Source organism: Gadus macrocephalus, chromosome 15 (assembly GCF_031168955.1).
Source record: "Gadus macrocephalus chromosome 15, ASM3116895v1".
In the NCBI taxonomy this organism is placed as follows: Eukaryota; Metazoa; Chordata; class Actinopteri; order Gadiformes; family Gadidae; genus Gadus; species Gadus macrocephalus.
Window position 1 is genome coordinate 15,812,566 of NC_082396.1, and position 15,912 is coordinate 15,828,477.

Consider the following 15,912-nt stretch of genomic DNA (forward strand, 5'->3'; position numbering starts at 1 on the left):
CTCTCCGCCGCTGGGTCCTAGACGCTGGGCACTGACCATGGCGTCGCTATTGGATATGTTTTGATTAAAGTTGACGGCCATTTCATTTAACGTTTATTAACGGATTTTTTTTGGGGGGGAGGGTGTACCTTTGCATTGGATCCAGCGCTGCTTGTTGTTAACGGAGGTAACAGCACTGGGACACCGCGAGAAACTGAGGAGCCGAAGTGGGGGGACAACTCATCAAGTAACGTTACCAGTCAAGGGACTGACCCAGGCTAGGCTAGCTCGTCAGCTCGCTTAAAGTCCTAAAGAGTTCCCGTGTACCTAACGGGAAAAGTCCCAGTATCAAGGTATCTATCTCTTTTGAGGTGGACCGCCCTGAAGGTAATGTTTAGGCCGCTGCGTTAGTCGGGGTGTAATAGCGCTTCAATGGACGGTGCAGGTGCACCACTTGCGGCACCTGCAAAACTTACTAGCTGCATCGGTGAAGGAGCTAAAGTTAGCCTTACCGCTAACACCCCTGGTCTGGGAGGGGGTGTATAACCACTGTATCAACCAAGTATAATAATGTATAATCCTAAATTATTATATTTACTAGGTGCATGGGTGAATGAGCTAGGATTAGCTCCACCACTAACATTCCTAGTCTAAACAGTAGGGTATATACCACCTCTCTTAACCAAGTATAACAATATAGTACAATCATAACGTTTTCTAGTAATTAACTGCTAACTGTCAGGATACACAAGTGGTGACAGTTGTGTATTTAACCATTGGCTTTGAACAACAGATCCCCTAGCTGGTTAGTTGGTAGCCTACTTTATTGACCCACTGAGACATTATACAAGAGTGGCGACGTGGAGACGAAGCAGCAGCATCGGCGTCCTCTCCCTCACATGGGACCCGGGAACCAGCTCCTGACCTGACCTCGGCTTGGGCTGAGCTCGGAGTCTAGCCTCCCCGTGCTGCTCCATGCGCGCCGTGGACCAGCACCAGCATGTTAGTTCTGTCACACAGGTCTTCCTTTGAAGTTTACTTTTTGTTATCATAGCTTTTGCACCCTATGGTGCGTCTACGGCCACCGAGAAATGGCGGCTTTCCCAAACGGTGACGGTGGTGGCGGTGGGAAAGAGGAGCATGTCTGTTCCGATGCCCCCGCGGCTCCGCAGGCCTGGGCGCACTCTGCCCCGCTGTGTCCGACCCGCTCGCTCTGGACGGCGGCGTACGACTACGAGGCAAGCGGGGAGGATGAACTCAGCCTCCGTCGTGGCGACGTGGTGGAAGTGCTCTCCAAAGACGCTGCGATCTCCGGGGACGAGGGTTGGTGGACTGGGAAAATCAACCACAGAGTTGGTATTTTCCCGTCAAACTATGTTACGTACCAGCCCGCTATTTATCGATTGCCTACCACCGGCTGCACGGTGGGAGTCCGGGAGCGCGTCCCCAGCCTCCCGCCAGCCGAGATAGTTTTTAGCGAACTCGTTCTTGAAGAAATCATAGGCGTTGGAGGGTTCGGCAAGGTGTACCGGGGGACGTGGAAGGATCAAGAGGTCGCCGTGAAGGCTGCCCGTCAAGACCCAGATGAGGACATCACTGCCACCGCTGACGGGGTCAAACAAGAAGCCAAACTTTTCTCCATGCTGCAACACCCCAACATCATTAAACTCGAGGGAGTTTGTTTGGAGGAACCCAACCTGTGCCTGGTCATGGAGTACGCCCGCGGTGGTACCCTGAACCGGGCACTGACCGGAAGGCGCATCCCACCGCACATCCTGGTCAACTGGGCTGTTCAGATCGCACGCGGGATGCTATACTTACACGAGGAGGCCGTGGTACCCATCATCCACCGTGACCTGAAGTCTAGCAACGGTAAGCATGGACACAATCACACGTGTGTGTGTGCGTATTTGATTTTATTGTTAATGACAGAGGTCAGTTACGTTAACGTTTCTGACGTCTGTGTCACTACTTTGAGGATAATTCAAGTGTTAGTATTCTCATTTAATACTCTCACTCCCCCTGAAAAAAAACGGGCTTTAACTTAAATAGCTTGACTAAACTGTAAAAAATAAATGTACACATGCCAGAACACAGTAATTCTTTGAAGTTTTTATTAAAGCTTTGACAAAGTGGTCAATTGCTTCTATTGCCACATCTGAGGTACTTTCACTATCTTTACCGCTTAGTAAACTCTTAGCTGCTTTCTGAAAGAGTTGATAGGGTAATGGCTGTAGAGGTATGATGGAAAATAGTCTTTACTAAAAATGTTTCATGTAAAAGGTGACATAATTAACAACAAAACAATAGAAAGGAGTTGTTGAGTAGTGAAGATGTGAATAGGAGCCTATTACTTCCTCTGTGGTAGTAATAGGTGATAGCAAGGCCTTCTCCGGGGGAGACCCCACGAGAGGATGTGAAACGGGGTCAGAGTTTGCTCAGCTGGGTCGACTTCCCTTCCCCCCAACCAACCCTTGTGCTGTAGCACACAAACACACCTTCCCACCCCCTCTCCAACTCTCCCTGAAATGTTCAAACAAAGCCAGTGATTTACACACACACACACACACACACACACACACACACACACACACACACACACACACACACACACACACACACACACACACACACACACACACACACACACACACACACACACACACACACACACAAGCACACAAAATCAGGCCATGTGGCTCCGACCAACCAAAGCCTGTCAAGACTGGAGTGAAAGAGATTGTAGGATTGTGAGTGAAAAAGTTTGCAAACATAATCTAAACATGGGAGAGGCAAGCAGTCCCTGTGTGTATAATCAAGTGAAAATACACCTGCAAAGGGTTGTCATTTAGACACAGGCTCCTTTGAGATTCCTCAGATGAAAGCATGCGTCTGGTTTAGAGTTGGTCACTGTGAGGTCCTTAAGCACTGAAAAGTGTATCATTGTTCAATCGCTGAATAAAGAAGGAAAGGAAGAAAGAAAACTTCAGGTCAGTTACCAAAAGAGTTAGTGTAATTTACAAGTTGCAGAGCTTCTGGTGTGTGTTTGTGTATTTTGTGTACGTACGTGCGTACATGCGTGTGTATGGTCGATTTGAATGATTTAATTGATTCTGGTTTCAGACTGTCCACTTTCTAAAACCCATTGTGGGTAAAAGACAGAAAGAGGATCACTTGGTCACTTACTTACTGTTTGATATTATTCCATTTAGATATATTCTAAATAAATACAATTAAAAAAAAAAAAAAAACACAAGTGATCCCACAAAGCATTTGTAAAATCCAAACGACGGTTGGAGATGAAGATTATTTTTTAATCGTAGACAGATGGGATGAAAATATTTAACTGCTGTTTAGGTGGTCCCAGCTAATCAGGTGTTTGCTAAATAAACACAATTACTCCCCCCCCCACACACACACACACACACACACACACACACACACACACACACACACACACACACTACCACCAGTACTGCTAACTCAAGTCATTGTGTTTGACTTGCTACTCCATTGTGACCAAGAGACAACAACGGCTATAATTGGAGTGAGAGCAGAAGGGTTGAAGCCACGTTTGGGAAAAGATAATTCAGAACAGTCTTTCACCAATGTTACCTCGACGAGGCCTGCTAGTTGACTGCAATCGTGAACTAGGACAATGTAGTTACCAGTCAAGTCATTTCGGTAAACCTCAATCTCAACCTCAACAAGCTACAATGGTATTTGCAACGAAGAAAAGGAGAAAATAAAACGTGCCGCCTATTTGGGCCGTTGCTTACCCAGGCCTAATCATGCCCAGACATAGTGACTGTTTACTATGACTATTATCAGTTACACTATGGCCGTTAGTTTGTTTCAGCTGTTTCTGTTGGCCCAGGGTCAGAAGTCTGCACATCTGCAGTCTAGGGGTTATATCCAAACATATGGGCTGAATGTAGGTAGGTACGTGTTTGCTTTGGACCAGGCTATTGAGGTCACAGAAGTCACACACAAACACACGCACACACAATCTCATGCATACACCCACACGCCCCCTGTGGTGCATGGAGGTTTTTTTTCTCCCTTGAACCATTTCAAATAAGAAGAGTTGAATGAAGATAAGCATCTCTCATGAAGTCCTGTCCAAAAGTCCTGTTTGTTTGGCATTTTGTTTTTGCATAGAACCAAACTAGAAGGACAAGGTATGACCATCGCAGGAGGTAAAGAAATTCACAGAAACAGGCCGATAACATGCAGTGTGTCAGTTCATTATGAGGGAGGTTTGTAAAAAGGTGGGATTGATTGCGTTTTATATTGTGTTAAAGGTGCAGTTATGAAGCAGTACAACACCTTCCCACTCATGCCCAGTAGACCATAGCATAGCTATGGTCTACTTAACTCCCCACAACCTACAGTGTACACACACACTCCATGCAGACCAGACAAACATAACACTATTTAATCAATGATTAGCTTGTAAAGTAATATGTTGGAAGTCAGCGAGATTTGACCAACTTCTTTTGTGTATATTTTTTCCCCCTAATCTGTAAAATCCCAGCCGGCTGGGAGGAATGTTGCTAATGAGGGATAAAAGCTTAACATACGTTTGCACAATGGACTGGTCAAGCAGCGGTTGCTAGGCTACTGCGGCCAGAAGAATGGCAAGGACTCAGAGGTTCTCAAAGCCCTCGTTTTGTTTTGTTCCGTTCATATTTAATCTCCCAGAGAGCTGCGGTACTCTTTTATCGCCAGAAACCAAGGGGGATTCCCTCCTTGCTTCATTATTTCACTCCCTCCGTAACCCCCACCCTCCCTCCCGTCTCCTTTCTGTAGGCTATACTCCTTTCTTTCCGTCCTCTTTGTGGCATCTTTATGTTCCATATTTAGTTTCTGAACAAACACTTTTCTTTTCACCCCTCTCTCGTGGCCTGCCTTCCTCCTTCTGGCCTTCCGTCTTGGTCACTCTTATCGTCATTTATTTTATTTCAGTTTGTTTTACAACCCCCCCCCCCCGCGCTCTTTCTCCTCCAGGTGAGGTGTGGCACCATGTTCACGGCGCTGTCGAGCAGGGCAGAATCGTAGTGATACTTGGCTCTGAGCCCTGGCGAATAACTCCCATTCATTTGACCTGTTTGGATTCACGATGGGAGAATGCCAGGTATGCAGGCGCGTGTTCTAGAATGCGGCGCCAAGCCGTAACCAACGCGGTTTGTGTGCTGCAACATTCCCCTGTCAATCTTGTCAATTGAAAGATGTTATGATGGACTTCAACTCCCCCTGTTGTCCGCCTGCCACTATTGGTCTCTGGCACACACACACAGACACACACACACACACACACACACACACACACAAGCACACACGCACACACAGAGAGACGCACACACACATACGTCCCGCTCCTCTCGTCGCGTTGGCCCCCGTGGAAGTCCTCGGTGGAAGACGTTAACAAAGCTTGACTAGGTGTTGCAGGGCAACTTTTCTCTGGCCTCCCCACAATTACCCTTCAGTGACACACAGACGGTTACTGCCTGTCCCTTTCTGGCCAAAGAATGGGCCGAGGGGAGCAGAGGAGGAGTGGAGATGCTTTCACTGTGTTTCTTTACGACCTCTCCCTGACTGCACCTATTGTCACGGCGCCCATGGAAAAGGGGAAAGGGCCAACAGCTGAGTCGAGCCCCGATTCAACCCGCTCCTTTGCATGTGTCCACAGTCCCTCCCACTCGCACGGTTACCAGCTACAAAACTACTTTCACAAGTTACACATACTTTTATTTGTAACATTAGATAACACACACACACACACACACACACACAGAGGCTGAGTAGGGGCATATTCTAAAAAACTAGAAGTCTCACTTAAAGCTTCTGGATAGCTTCTGGAAATTGTATTTGTTGTGGCGATTGGTGCTTTTACAGACAGCCTCCACGATAAGGTCAGGAGACATCAGTGTATCAAATGACCGTAGAAACTATGTTGTTAATTATTGTTATCCTTCACATACAAACATTATTTCTGCCTTGGTGTTAGAAGATACATAATATACAAATTAATTACTACTTATTACTTACTATTATTTGCTACCACTTACTATAATGTAACTGCATTCGATTTTGAATGTGGTTTTATAGAGGGAGTCACCCCAACTGCTCTGGATCTGGTCTACACTAGTAGGTGGATCAAAGTAAGGAGAGGTCTTGGCCTGTATTGAGAGAGGTAGCTCAGTCTCTGATCTACCCTGTGTCCTGGGGTCTGCCTCCAACTCTTCTGTTTGTGAGGGTGTGTGTGTGTATAGATGATGGAGGAGGGGAAGGGGCTCAGGGTGGAGTCAGCCCCGAAGGTGAGGTCTTCTCAGCTTACTCTCTGTCACCCTGCACCCTCCAGGACAGGTCTCCGCCAGTGATGGAGGGACACTTTGTTTGAGTCTCTCTATCAGTGTGTTTGCTGATATCACTGGAAGTAGAAGATTCAAAGATGTAAAAACATGAACGACAAAGTTTCTGGTCTGCTGGAGTACAACATAACAGATCATGGAATAGTTCAAATCAAGGACCTATTCCTTGATCTAGGGGGTCTGACGGATTAGGGGCTCGGTGCAAATGCTGGAGGTGTTCCTCACTCGTATTACAGGGGGTCTGCCCTATATTCCACAGGTGCTGTCTTGCCCAGGTGCTTGTGTACCAGGGCTTGCCTGGGGGTATGAACTCGAGGGTGTGGGGCAGCTAGAGGATGCATGGTCCTTTGGAATTGAATGCATAAATCTAAGAAACAAACTCAACCACAGTCTTGGACGGGTCTTGAACCAACATATTACTTATTAAATTGAAATGTGCGCTATTGCAGTCGAGGCCTGCACTCCACTTCAGCAAAACAAGTTTGGATGTGCCACTCTCTCCAATTCAATATACCTTTGGGGTTGCCTCAAATTAGCAAGCTATTGTTTTTTTTATTTTGTTTTAATAAATATATGCAACCCTTTACGGACTTCCAAAGAATAAGAGACATATTGAAATGCATCACAGTCCTCCAGGCGTTGACCTGCTGGGTGAAGAGGTCATTGAAGGTAGGCTTCAAGTATCACTGGGTAAAGTGGGGTCTTTTGATTCGAGGAGGGGGGATGTTGGAAGGTGAACAAAACAACTCGTTCCCCACACCCGCTTTGGCTTATTGTGTGTAGTTGAATTACTTTGGAACTGCCCAGCGGTTTCACTTTGAGCAGCGTAATGCCATGAGGTTTTGTTTAAAGTCAGTTACTTCTATTCTCCATCTAACAGCTTGTGGTTCCACCACTGGTTGTTTCACGTGGGATGTCAGTGATAACAACACTGTTCCACCACAGCCTTGTCCCATTGACGCCACTCTCAAGCCTTTATTGTTCCCTATTCTCCAGCTGTAAATAACTTTGACACCATGGGAACCGGGGTTAAAACGGATTTGTTTGCAACGATTGTTGTGAGTTGTGTTCATTTGACTAGATGCAGATGCAATTTTTCTCCCCACCTCTCCCCTTATCACCTTGTTCAGTCTTGGGTTCTGGTCTGGCTGCCTCTTTTCTTCCATTACACATACATGTCTCAATCTCTCTTTTACCTATCTTTAGGTATAAATGAGATTACAGCAGAATTACAGCAGAATTACAGCAGAAGAGAAAAGGTTTTTGATCAAGATGACCATTTTCTACACTAGACTTTATGCTGATGAATATAGTACCTTTTATATCAGCAGTGTTTGACTCAGACCACAGAGCATGAGCTTTTTTTAAATGACAACACAGCTAATCTGAAAGGTTAACGTGGTCATGAAGTCAACGTGTCTCCTTGTCGTGGAATTCACCGCAGGCCGCTGAAACCACCAGCGTTGTACAAGGAATCTATGGAATCAGACAGAGAGGTCTTGGCAGCAGGAGCCAGAAGTATATCATTAATCCAGAGAAACCTGTTTGTAATGAATCCCTTTAGTTGATGCTGGGTAGGGAATCAAGGCCCAAGTGACCAAGGCCCGCCATGGCACTAATACCCTACTTATTAGTCTGAAGATTCACTTTGTCATGAGTGTTTTCCTTTATCAGTCTGGTAATCTACGGTTCAATGTGTCCGACCAGTTGTAGAATAGGCAATCATGTACGCATGTTCCTGACTGACTGTTATTCATTTTCATTACAGAACATATTTTTAAAGGGGTGGCCGATCCAGTATACCCCCCTTAGTGAACTCGGGGCACCACCCGGATAAATGCTGCCAAAATTCTGTGGGAAAACACTATTGTATTGTCAGGCCCCAATTGTTGTCTATCAGCTTTTCTGAGGCCTTTTGGGTTGATTATGGTTTTCAAAACACGTATTTAATTGTGATATTGGTAAACCAGGTTGCTGTTATGTTATTTCTGTCACCGTGTAGTAGTTCCTCCATGAGGAGGATGGTGAATGGGCCTGTGCTCTGACTCATCTTGTTGTGTCTGCGAGCAGGACAAAGGAGAGCGGGTATGAACAGGTCAAGGTCTCTCGGCGCCGCTTCCTCACTCCCACTTCTAATCCTACCTCCTTTTCCCCCTCTGCTTCTCTGTTTTCCCTGCAAACATCAACTCTGTGTGGGTGTGTACTGTGTGTGTGTGTGTGTGTGTGTGTGTGTGTGTGTGTGTGTGTGTGTGTGTGTGTGTGTGTGTGTGTGTGTGTGTGTGTGTGTGTGAGTTTCTATGTGTGTGTGTGTGTGTGTGTGTGTGAGAGTGTGTGTGTGTGTGTGTGTGTGAGAGTGTGAGTGTGTGTGTGCGCATGCGTGCGTGTGTGTTGTGTCAGGAACGATGCAGCCTTGGGGTGCTCAGAAATAGGCAATAAGCCAAAACGAGGAGCATGGGAAATAGTGCCACTCAAAGTGTGGTCTTTTGTGTGTGGGAGACCGATGACAGTTCACAAGCCTGCATGCACGTATTCGTCCAAACTTCCAGGAAACTCAAGGGCCGTTGGCGACTAAGTAACACCTTGAGATAAACCCTGCATGATTGTACACAATTACACACACATACACACACACAGGCCTCTATATGCACAGCTTGGTTTGGTCAAATATGTATAACCACAAATTGTATGTGCTACACATGAACCTTGTAAGAGGGCCCAATTTGATTGGTTCGCTATCTCGGGATATTGGGCAATATCCCATGATTGAGATCTCAAACACGGATATTGTTTAGCGCGCGTGACGGTCTTCTCGTCACTCTAATAAAAACAAATAAACCGCTAATAAATCCCGGCAAAAAGTGTTTTTGGAGTGTTCACGTGTACTAAAACATTTACTCACCTAACCTTCAGCGAATAATTGTTAAATAGTGCAGACAAGTTAGTGACTCATTGTATTCATACTACAGTGTAGGAGAGTCGATTCAACATTCTCCTTTCGTGTGTCCTTCAGTGTCTGTGTGTGTGTGTGTGCCCACAAAGAGTAACTCTAGCGTGCACATTGTTGTGGATGTTAAGGCGTCTCACAAAGCCCTTGCATGGAACCAAAGTGTGGCATAGCGGAGGTGGCCTTGAGCCATGCGCACATCCTGCACACGCACCTGACACCTCTCAGGCTGCTTGGTCCGGCCCTCCCCTGGGCCCCCCCACGCAGAGAGGGGCCCTCCTGAGGGGAAACCCGCACTCTGAGCGGACCGAGGGGAAGCTCAAGCTGGTGTGTGTGTGTGTGTGTTTGTTTTTGTCGTATGAACTTCGATTACGAGGAGGTTTATATGATAAGCACATACCTTTATACCTTCTTTGCACGATATGAAACATTTGAATGCTTGAATCAGTTATATTTCTGTTTTCGCTTTATAATGTCAGTGCTTGGAATATATGTTTCGACTTTCTTAAACATTTATCTGTGTTATCTTTCAGAGTTTTAAGGCCTGCATGAAATAAAGGAACATGATTCCAATATGTTCCTACAAAGGAGATATTAGTTAATTCTGATAGGATGTTATGTTGTTTCTTGGTGGGAAGGACACTATGAATACAGCAGGTGTGTCTATTAGTGGAGTGGGGCTTTTACTATGGTATCTAGGTCCAGGTGTGTGTTACCAGTTGGTTTGAAGATTTCAGGTCTACTTTTATCTGTTAGATGGTTCCAGGTCCTGAGGACAGGTTCTTTGTAAGGCTGTCAGCCTCCGGTTTCCATCGTAATAAATGACCCGCATTCCTTGGAAATATCACCTGGCCGCCTCACTCTCCTCCCTAGCCACCCGTTACCTCCTCTCGCAATGCACTTTTATTTTGAATGTCCATCTCTCATTTGATGTTCCATCTGTCATTTTTATTTTGTCCTTCCTCTTGCATTGCTTTGCCACGTCAACCTTATCCATCCACCGCATCCCTACCTCTATCTCACATGTTCTTTTTACTTCATGTTGTTTTCCTCCCCCATTAGTCATTCCCATCCATTGCCCTTCCTAACCGTTTTCATTCCCCTTCCGGTCATTCCCAACAATTGTCATTCTCATCTGTTGTCATTCCCATCCGTTGTCATTTCTTCCTATACGATTATTCCTATTCGGTCATCCCATCCGGTCATTCCCATCCCCATCACTCCGGCCATTGGTCCATGTCCCCTCACCCTCCTGCTCCTCACCTGGTCTGGTCTGCCTTGCAGTGTTGCTACTGGAGACGATCGAGAACGACGACATCGGGAGGAAGACACTGAAGATCACAGACTTTGGTCTGGCTCGGGAGTGGCACAACACCACCAAGATGTCCGCCGCAGGAACCTACTCCTGGATGGCCCCTGAGGTCATCAAGTCCTCGCTCTTCTCTAAAGGCAGTGACGTATGGAGGTATGGACAGCGAGGATATCTGTCTCTCTCTCTATCTGTCTCTCTCTTCTCTCTCTCTCTCTCTCTCTCTCTCTCTCTCTCTCTCTCTCTCTCTCTCTCTCTCTCTCTCTCTATCTGTTTCTCTTTCTCTATCTGTTTCTGTCTCTCGATCTGTCTCTGTCTCTTTATTTCTTTTGGCTTTATTAGTAGGACATTTATTAAAAGACTTGTTTCTAAAGCAAAGCAATAAAAGAATCAATTAACAATAATACTGATAAAACTGATAAAATAGCTAATCAAACATAATAATTATTTGCATCTCTATTATTTCATTTTTATCATTTAAATTATTTTCCCGTTCATGTATTGAATGCATAAGCACTTTATAATGTAAGAGGACATTTTCAGGTGCACTTAAAAGGTCTGTGTTTGTCTTCCGTGTGTGTGTCCATTCCGCCGTCTGTCTGTCTGTGCGTGCGTGCGTCCATGTCTCCAGCTACGGGGTGCTGCTGTGGGAGCTGCTGACGGGGGAGGTGCCGTACCGGGGGATCGACGGGCTGGCCGTGGCCTACGGCGTGGCCGTCAACAAGCTGACCCTGCCCATCCCCTCCACCTGCCCAGAGCCCTTCGCCAAGCTCATGGAAGGTAGGCTGAGCAGTGTGTGTGTGTTTGTGTGTTTTGGTGTGTGCTTGTTTGTGTGTTTGTGTGTGTGTGTGTGTGTTTGTGTGTGTGTGTGTGTGTGTGTGTGTGTGTGTGTGTGTGTGTGTGTGTGTGTGTGTGTGTGTGTGTGTGCGTGTGTGCGTGTGTGCGTGCGTGTGTGTGTGTGTGTGTGTGTGCGTGTGTGTGTGTGAGAGACGTGCATTGATATAAATCAACGTAAAATACGGCGTCTTTTATTACGTTGTAAAATACGCAGATTTAGTGGTTCAACACACCGTTTTTTACACCGCCTTTCCTCAACACTACCAGATTCTCAAAGCCAGTAACTATAAACCTTCTTCACCTAAACAACGATAAAAAAGTCTGACCACACCAGGCCATTAATGATCTTTCTCTCCTTCTCACTGTGCATTCACTTCACTACACTATGTGGACCTAGGCTGTTTCGGGTGTTTAATCCATGTTCACTTCAGTAATACACTGTATATTACTAACTATGATTTACAGGCCATCTATTCCTCTTAATGTTCAGTGTGGGTGTTTCACCAATAGGCATTATTAACTTATTATTAACTTACCCAGATTAAACGCATATAATGACGGGTAGAAATGCGTATTGAAGACCAAGTCATCAGTGGTTTTTGCAATTGCACTGAATCGGTAATTTGAAAAGCATTTGTGTTTATACCATCACAACATGATCCTGCTATAGTAGCTCCTGGTGAGACGAGAAATATGTAATTTCTATTAACATATATTAACACGATATCGATGACATCAGCTCCATCACAAATGAGTAACCTCCCCCACTTCAATGGAGAGGGAAATATTGTTAGACTAGTTGGTATTTTGATGCAGTAGAACAATTTTTTAACAATCTTCAAGTTTAATGAGTTAATGAAGATTGCCTATTGGTATTGCTAGGCGAAATATGGATCCATACATTAGTTTCTGGAATAAACTGAGACTAAGGTGGTGATCCAAGTGTAAATCAAGGTTAGTCGACTCTCCAATGTATTGCTGAAGTGAGCATTGATTAAACACCCGAAACAGCCTTGGTACACGCAGTGTAGTGAAGTGAATAGACAGCGAGAATGAGAGAAAGATCATTAATGGCCTGGTGTGTTCTGACTTTGGTAATCGTTGATTGGCTGAAGAAGTTTCATACTTACTGGCTTTGAGAATCAAGAGGAGCTCATTTAATTATTTTGAAAATGTGCTATTGAACGTGTTAAAAAGCGTGTTAAATCTGCTAGTTTAATAAAATGAAACAATGTCAAAGCTGTGTATTTAACACAGATTTCAATATATACATACTTGGTATATATCAATACATAATATACATATTATTTATTCTATAGTATATATACATCTACGATAAGGCCTAGTTTTGACTCTTTTTGTATTGGCCTTCCTTAGCATTCTTGCATGCGCACATTATATCTCTATATATATTTTTGAAGTACACAAAGTGCCATCAGTCCGTATTAACCCTTAGATATATGTGCATCATCTATATCTGGGTCGTGTGTTCCATGTAGAGTGCTGGGACCAGGACCCCCACGTGCGGCCCTCCTTCTCCTGCATCCTGGAGCAGCTGTCGGCCATCGAGGAGGCGGTGATGGCCACCATGCCCCAGGAATCCTTCCACAGCATGCAGGACGACTGGCGCGTGGAGATCCAGGAGATGTTCGACGAGCTCAGGACCAAAGAGAAGGTGTGTGTGTGTGTGTGTGTGTGTGTGTGTGTGTGTGTGTGTGTGTGTGTGTGTGTGTGTGTGTGTGTGTGTGTGTGTGTGTGTGTGTGTGTGTGTGTGTGTGTGTGTGTGTGTGTGTGTGTGTGTGTGTGTGTGTGTGTGTGTGTGTGTGTGTGTGTGTGTGTGTGTGTGTGTGTGTGTGTGTGTGTGTGTGTGTGTGTGTGTGTGTGTGTGTGTGTGTGTGTGTGTGTGTGTGTGTGTGTGTGTGTGTGTGTGTGTGTGTGTGTGTGTGTGTGTGTGTGTGTGTGTGTGTGTGTGTGTGTGTGTGTGTGTGTGTGTGTGTGTGTGTGTGTGTGTGTGTGTGTGTGTGTGTGTGTGTGTGTGTGTGTGTGTGTGTGTGTGTGTGTGTGTGTGTGTGTGTGTGTGTGTGTGTGTGTGTGTGTGTGTGTGTGTGTGTGTGTGTGTGTGTGTGTGTGTGTGTGTGTGTGTGTGTGTGTGTGTGTGTGTGTGTGTGTGTGTGTGTGTGTGTGTGTGTGTGTGTGTGTGTGTGTGTGTGTGTGTGTGTGTGTGTGTGTGTGTGTGTGTGTGTGTGTGTGTGTGTGTGTGTGTGTGTGTGTGTGCGTGTACTGTAGAGTGTTGCACATGCACGCTTACGCCCATTTGCACGCGCACGTGTGGAAGGTTTACATTATGTTTGCACTTTCAATCATAATGTGGCCATTTATCGATCAATGCTCACATAGAAAAGAGATATCAACGAATCTGTCTTCATGGTCGTTTTTTTTCTCTCTCTTTCTGTCTCGGTCCGTCTCAGACACTAGGTGTGTCTGATTGAAAACTCCCACAGGTAGAACTCAGTGTTAATGCAAGGGAGATGATGCTTCCTGCAGGCTGGGGCCTTAGTTGCTAATATGTACTGGTGCTCAGGACGGCTCTGGGGGACTTGACATGTGTAATCGCCTGCCCTCCAACAGACGGGCTAATCACACGTTTAACAAAAACAAGCATTTAGCGTTGAGGTGCTTTAGCGCACTTCCCCTTGTTAAGACTTTAATCTGCTTCCTGTGTGAGACTCCCATCGCTAGCTTAAAGGGGGAGGTGCTAATTCGATGGACGTTTGGGATGGGGAGGGGCGTGGGGAAGGGGGAGGGGAGTTTCAGCATGTTGAGTTAAATGGGTTGGATGGGGTAAAAAAAATAAAACTAACACTGAGTAGGCTCAGCCTGCATGCTACTGGTTACGTTGCTACTGGTTAGGTTACGTTGCTCCTGCTGGCTAAGATTATATATCATGTCTGGTTGTAGAAAAGGAAAATAATGTTCAGCTTCATATTGGCTTTATGCTTAATTGTGTTCTAACAAATCCTTCCTTTATCCTCTGATGGCACATACTTGGGGTGCTTAAGTTTTAAGCCATTGGGGAAGTTAATAAGTTATTACATATTAGGGGCAAACTGAGACAATGAGCATTTTTCAATGAGCATTTTTCCCAGCGGTGAAAATGGTTGCGTGTAAACGGTCACATGGCCGTGTCCCATAATGATATTCATTGACTCTCAGCACCACAGTTCGACCGCATTACAGGGTGGACCTCTTGAAACACGGTGATGCTGTTTATCTCTGCAGTCAGCGGTGTTCCCACAGCGATTCCCTGAGAAGGTTTCCCGAATAAGCCACTCCATAAGCAACTGCAACCGCCGATTTCCTGTCCAGATCTGCCAGTAATCTGCGTCTCTGTGGGTGGCTTGCCGGGGGGGGGGGGACCACTTTAAAGCTGCTTCATGGAAGTCATCCAGTCAGGATTATGCACGCTAAGCAAAGAGCAATTAAAGTAAGAATAGGAAGGGGATGGAGAGCTGAGCCAGTCATGAGAAAAACTTAAAAGCCGTTTTGTTCTTGTGACGACGGAACTCCATCGCTCGTGTGTTTTACAATATCACACGAGAGCAGGCTGTGTCTTACATGTCTGTCTGTCTGTCAGTACCTGGGTCATACATCTCATCCCCAATGTGGTCTTCTTTTCGACACATACTGCCTGTGAAAGAGCTTGGCCTTATCATAGAGGATAATAGGCAAATTGGTCGATACTTTGGTTTGTCTTTATGATCCTTAATGTAGCTTTTGGTTTTTCTCAGCCTGTAATTGAAACACTGTCTCTCCTTTTTCTCTCTTTAACTCTCTGGAATATGTCTGTGGCGTCCTGTTTGGAAAGGTTGGCTGTGCGCGACCTTTCTACTAGGCTAGGGGTGAGGCCGGCCCAGACCTCCTGACACCACGTGGTCCGGCGCTGGACCCAGCGCCGCTGGACTCTGTCCAAGGCCTCCCGTTTTGGAAAGGCTGGCTCTGCGACTTCTATCCGGTTCCTCTTCCAGACGTTGTGTTTTAACCCCTCTCTTTATCCTTCCCCCCAACCCCACCAGGAGCTGCGCTCGCGGGAGGAGGAGCTGTCGCGGGCCGCCCTGCAGCAGAAGTCCCAGGAGGAGCTGCTGAAGCGGCGGGAGCAGCAGTTGGCGGAGCGGGAGATCAACGTGCTGGAGCGGGAGCTCAACATCCTCATCTTCCAGCTCAACAAGGACAAGCCCAACGTCAAGAAGAGGAAGGGCAAGTTCAAGCGCTCCCGCCTAAAGCTCAAGGACGGCAACCGCATCAGCCTGCCCTCGGGTGAGTGTGTGTTTGTGTGTGTGTGCGTATGTGAGTAGGCATATTGTGGATTAGTGTGTGTGTGTGTGTGACTGTGCATGTGTGTGCTTGCTTGCGTGTGTGTGCGTGTGTGCGTGCACACGTGTGGCTGTCCAGGTGTGATTGGCTTTGTGCGT

At 46.1% G+C, this 15,912-nt stretch overlaps 1 protein-coding gene across 5 annotated transcripts in view; it reads left to right on the top strand.

Moving 5' to 3' along the window:
• The window catches only part of LOC132473703 (mitogen-activated protein kinase kinase kinase 21-like), a 25,144-nt gene continuing 9,232 nt past the window's right edge, over positions 1-15,912 (top strand). For all 5 annotated transcript variants that reach the window (XM_060073921.1, XM_060073922.1, XM_060073923.1 and 2 more), the window contains exons 1-5: positions 1-1,851; positions 10,582-10,762; positions 11,238-11,386; positions 12,943-13,118; positions 15,517-15,757. In XM_060073921.1, coding sequence (XP_059929904.1) covers positions 1,071-1,851; positions 10,582-10,762; positions 11,238-11,386; positions 12,943-13,118; positions 15,517-15,757 — 1,528 coding nt within the window. In that variant the 5' untranslated portion in view covers positions 1-1,070. The remainder of the gene's footprint in view (positions 1,852-10,581; positions 10,763-11,237; positions 11,387-12,942; positions 13,119-15,516; positions 15,758-15,912) is intronic.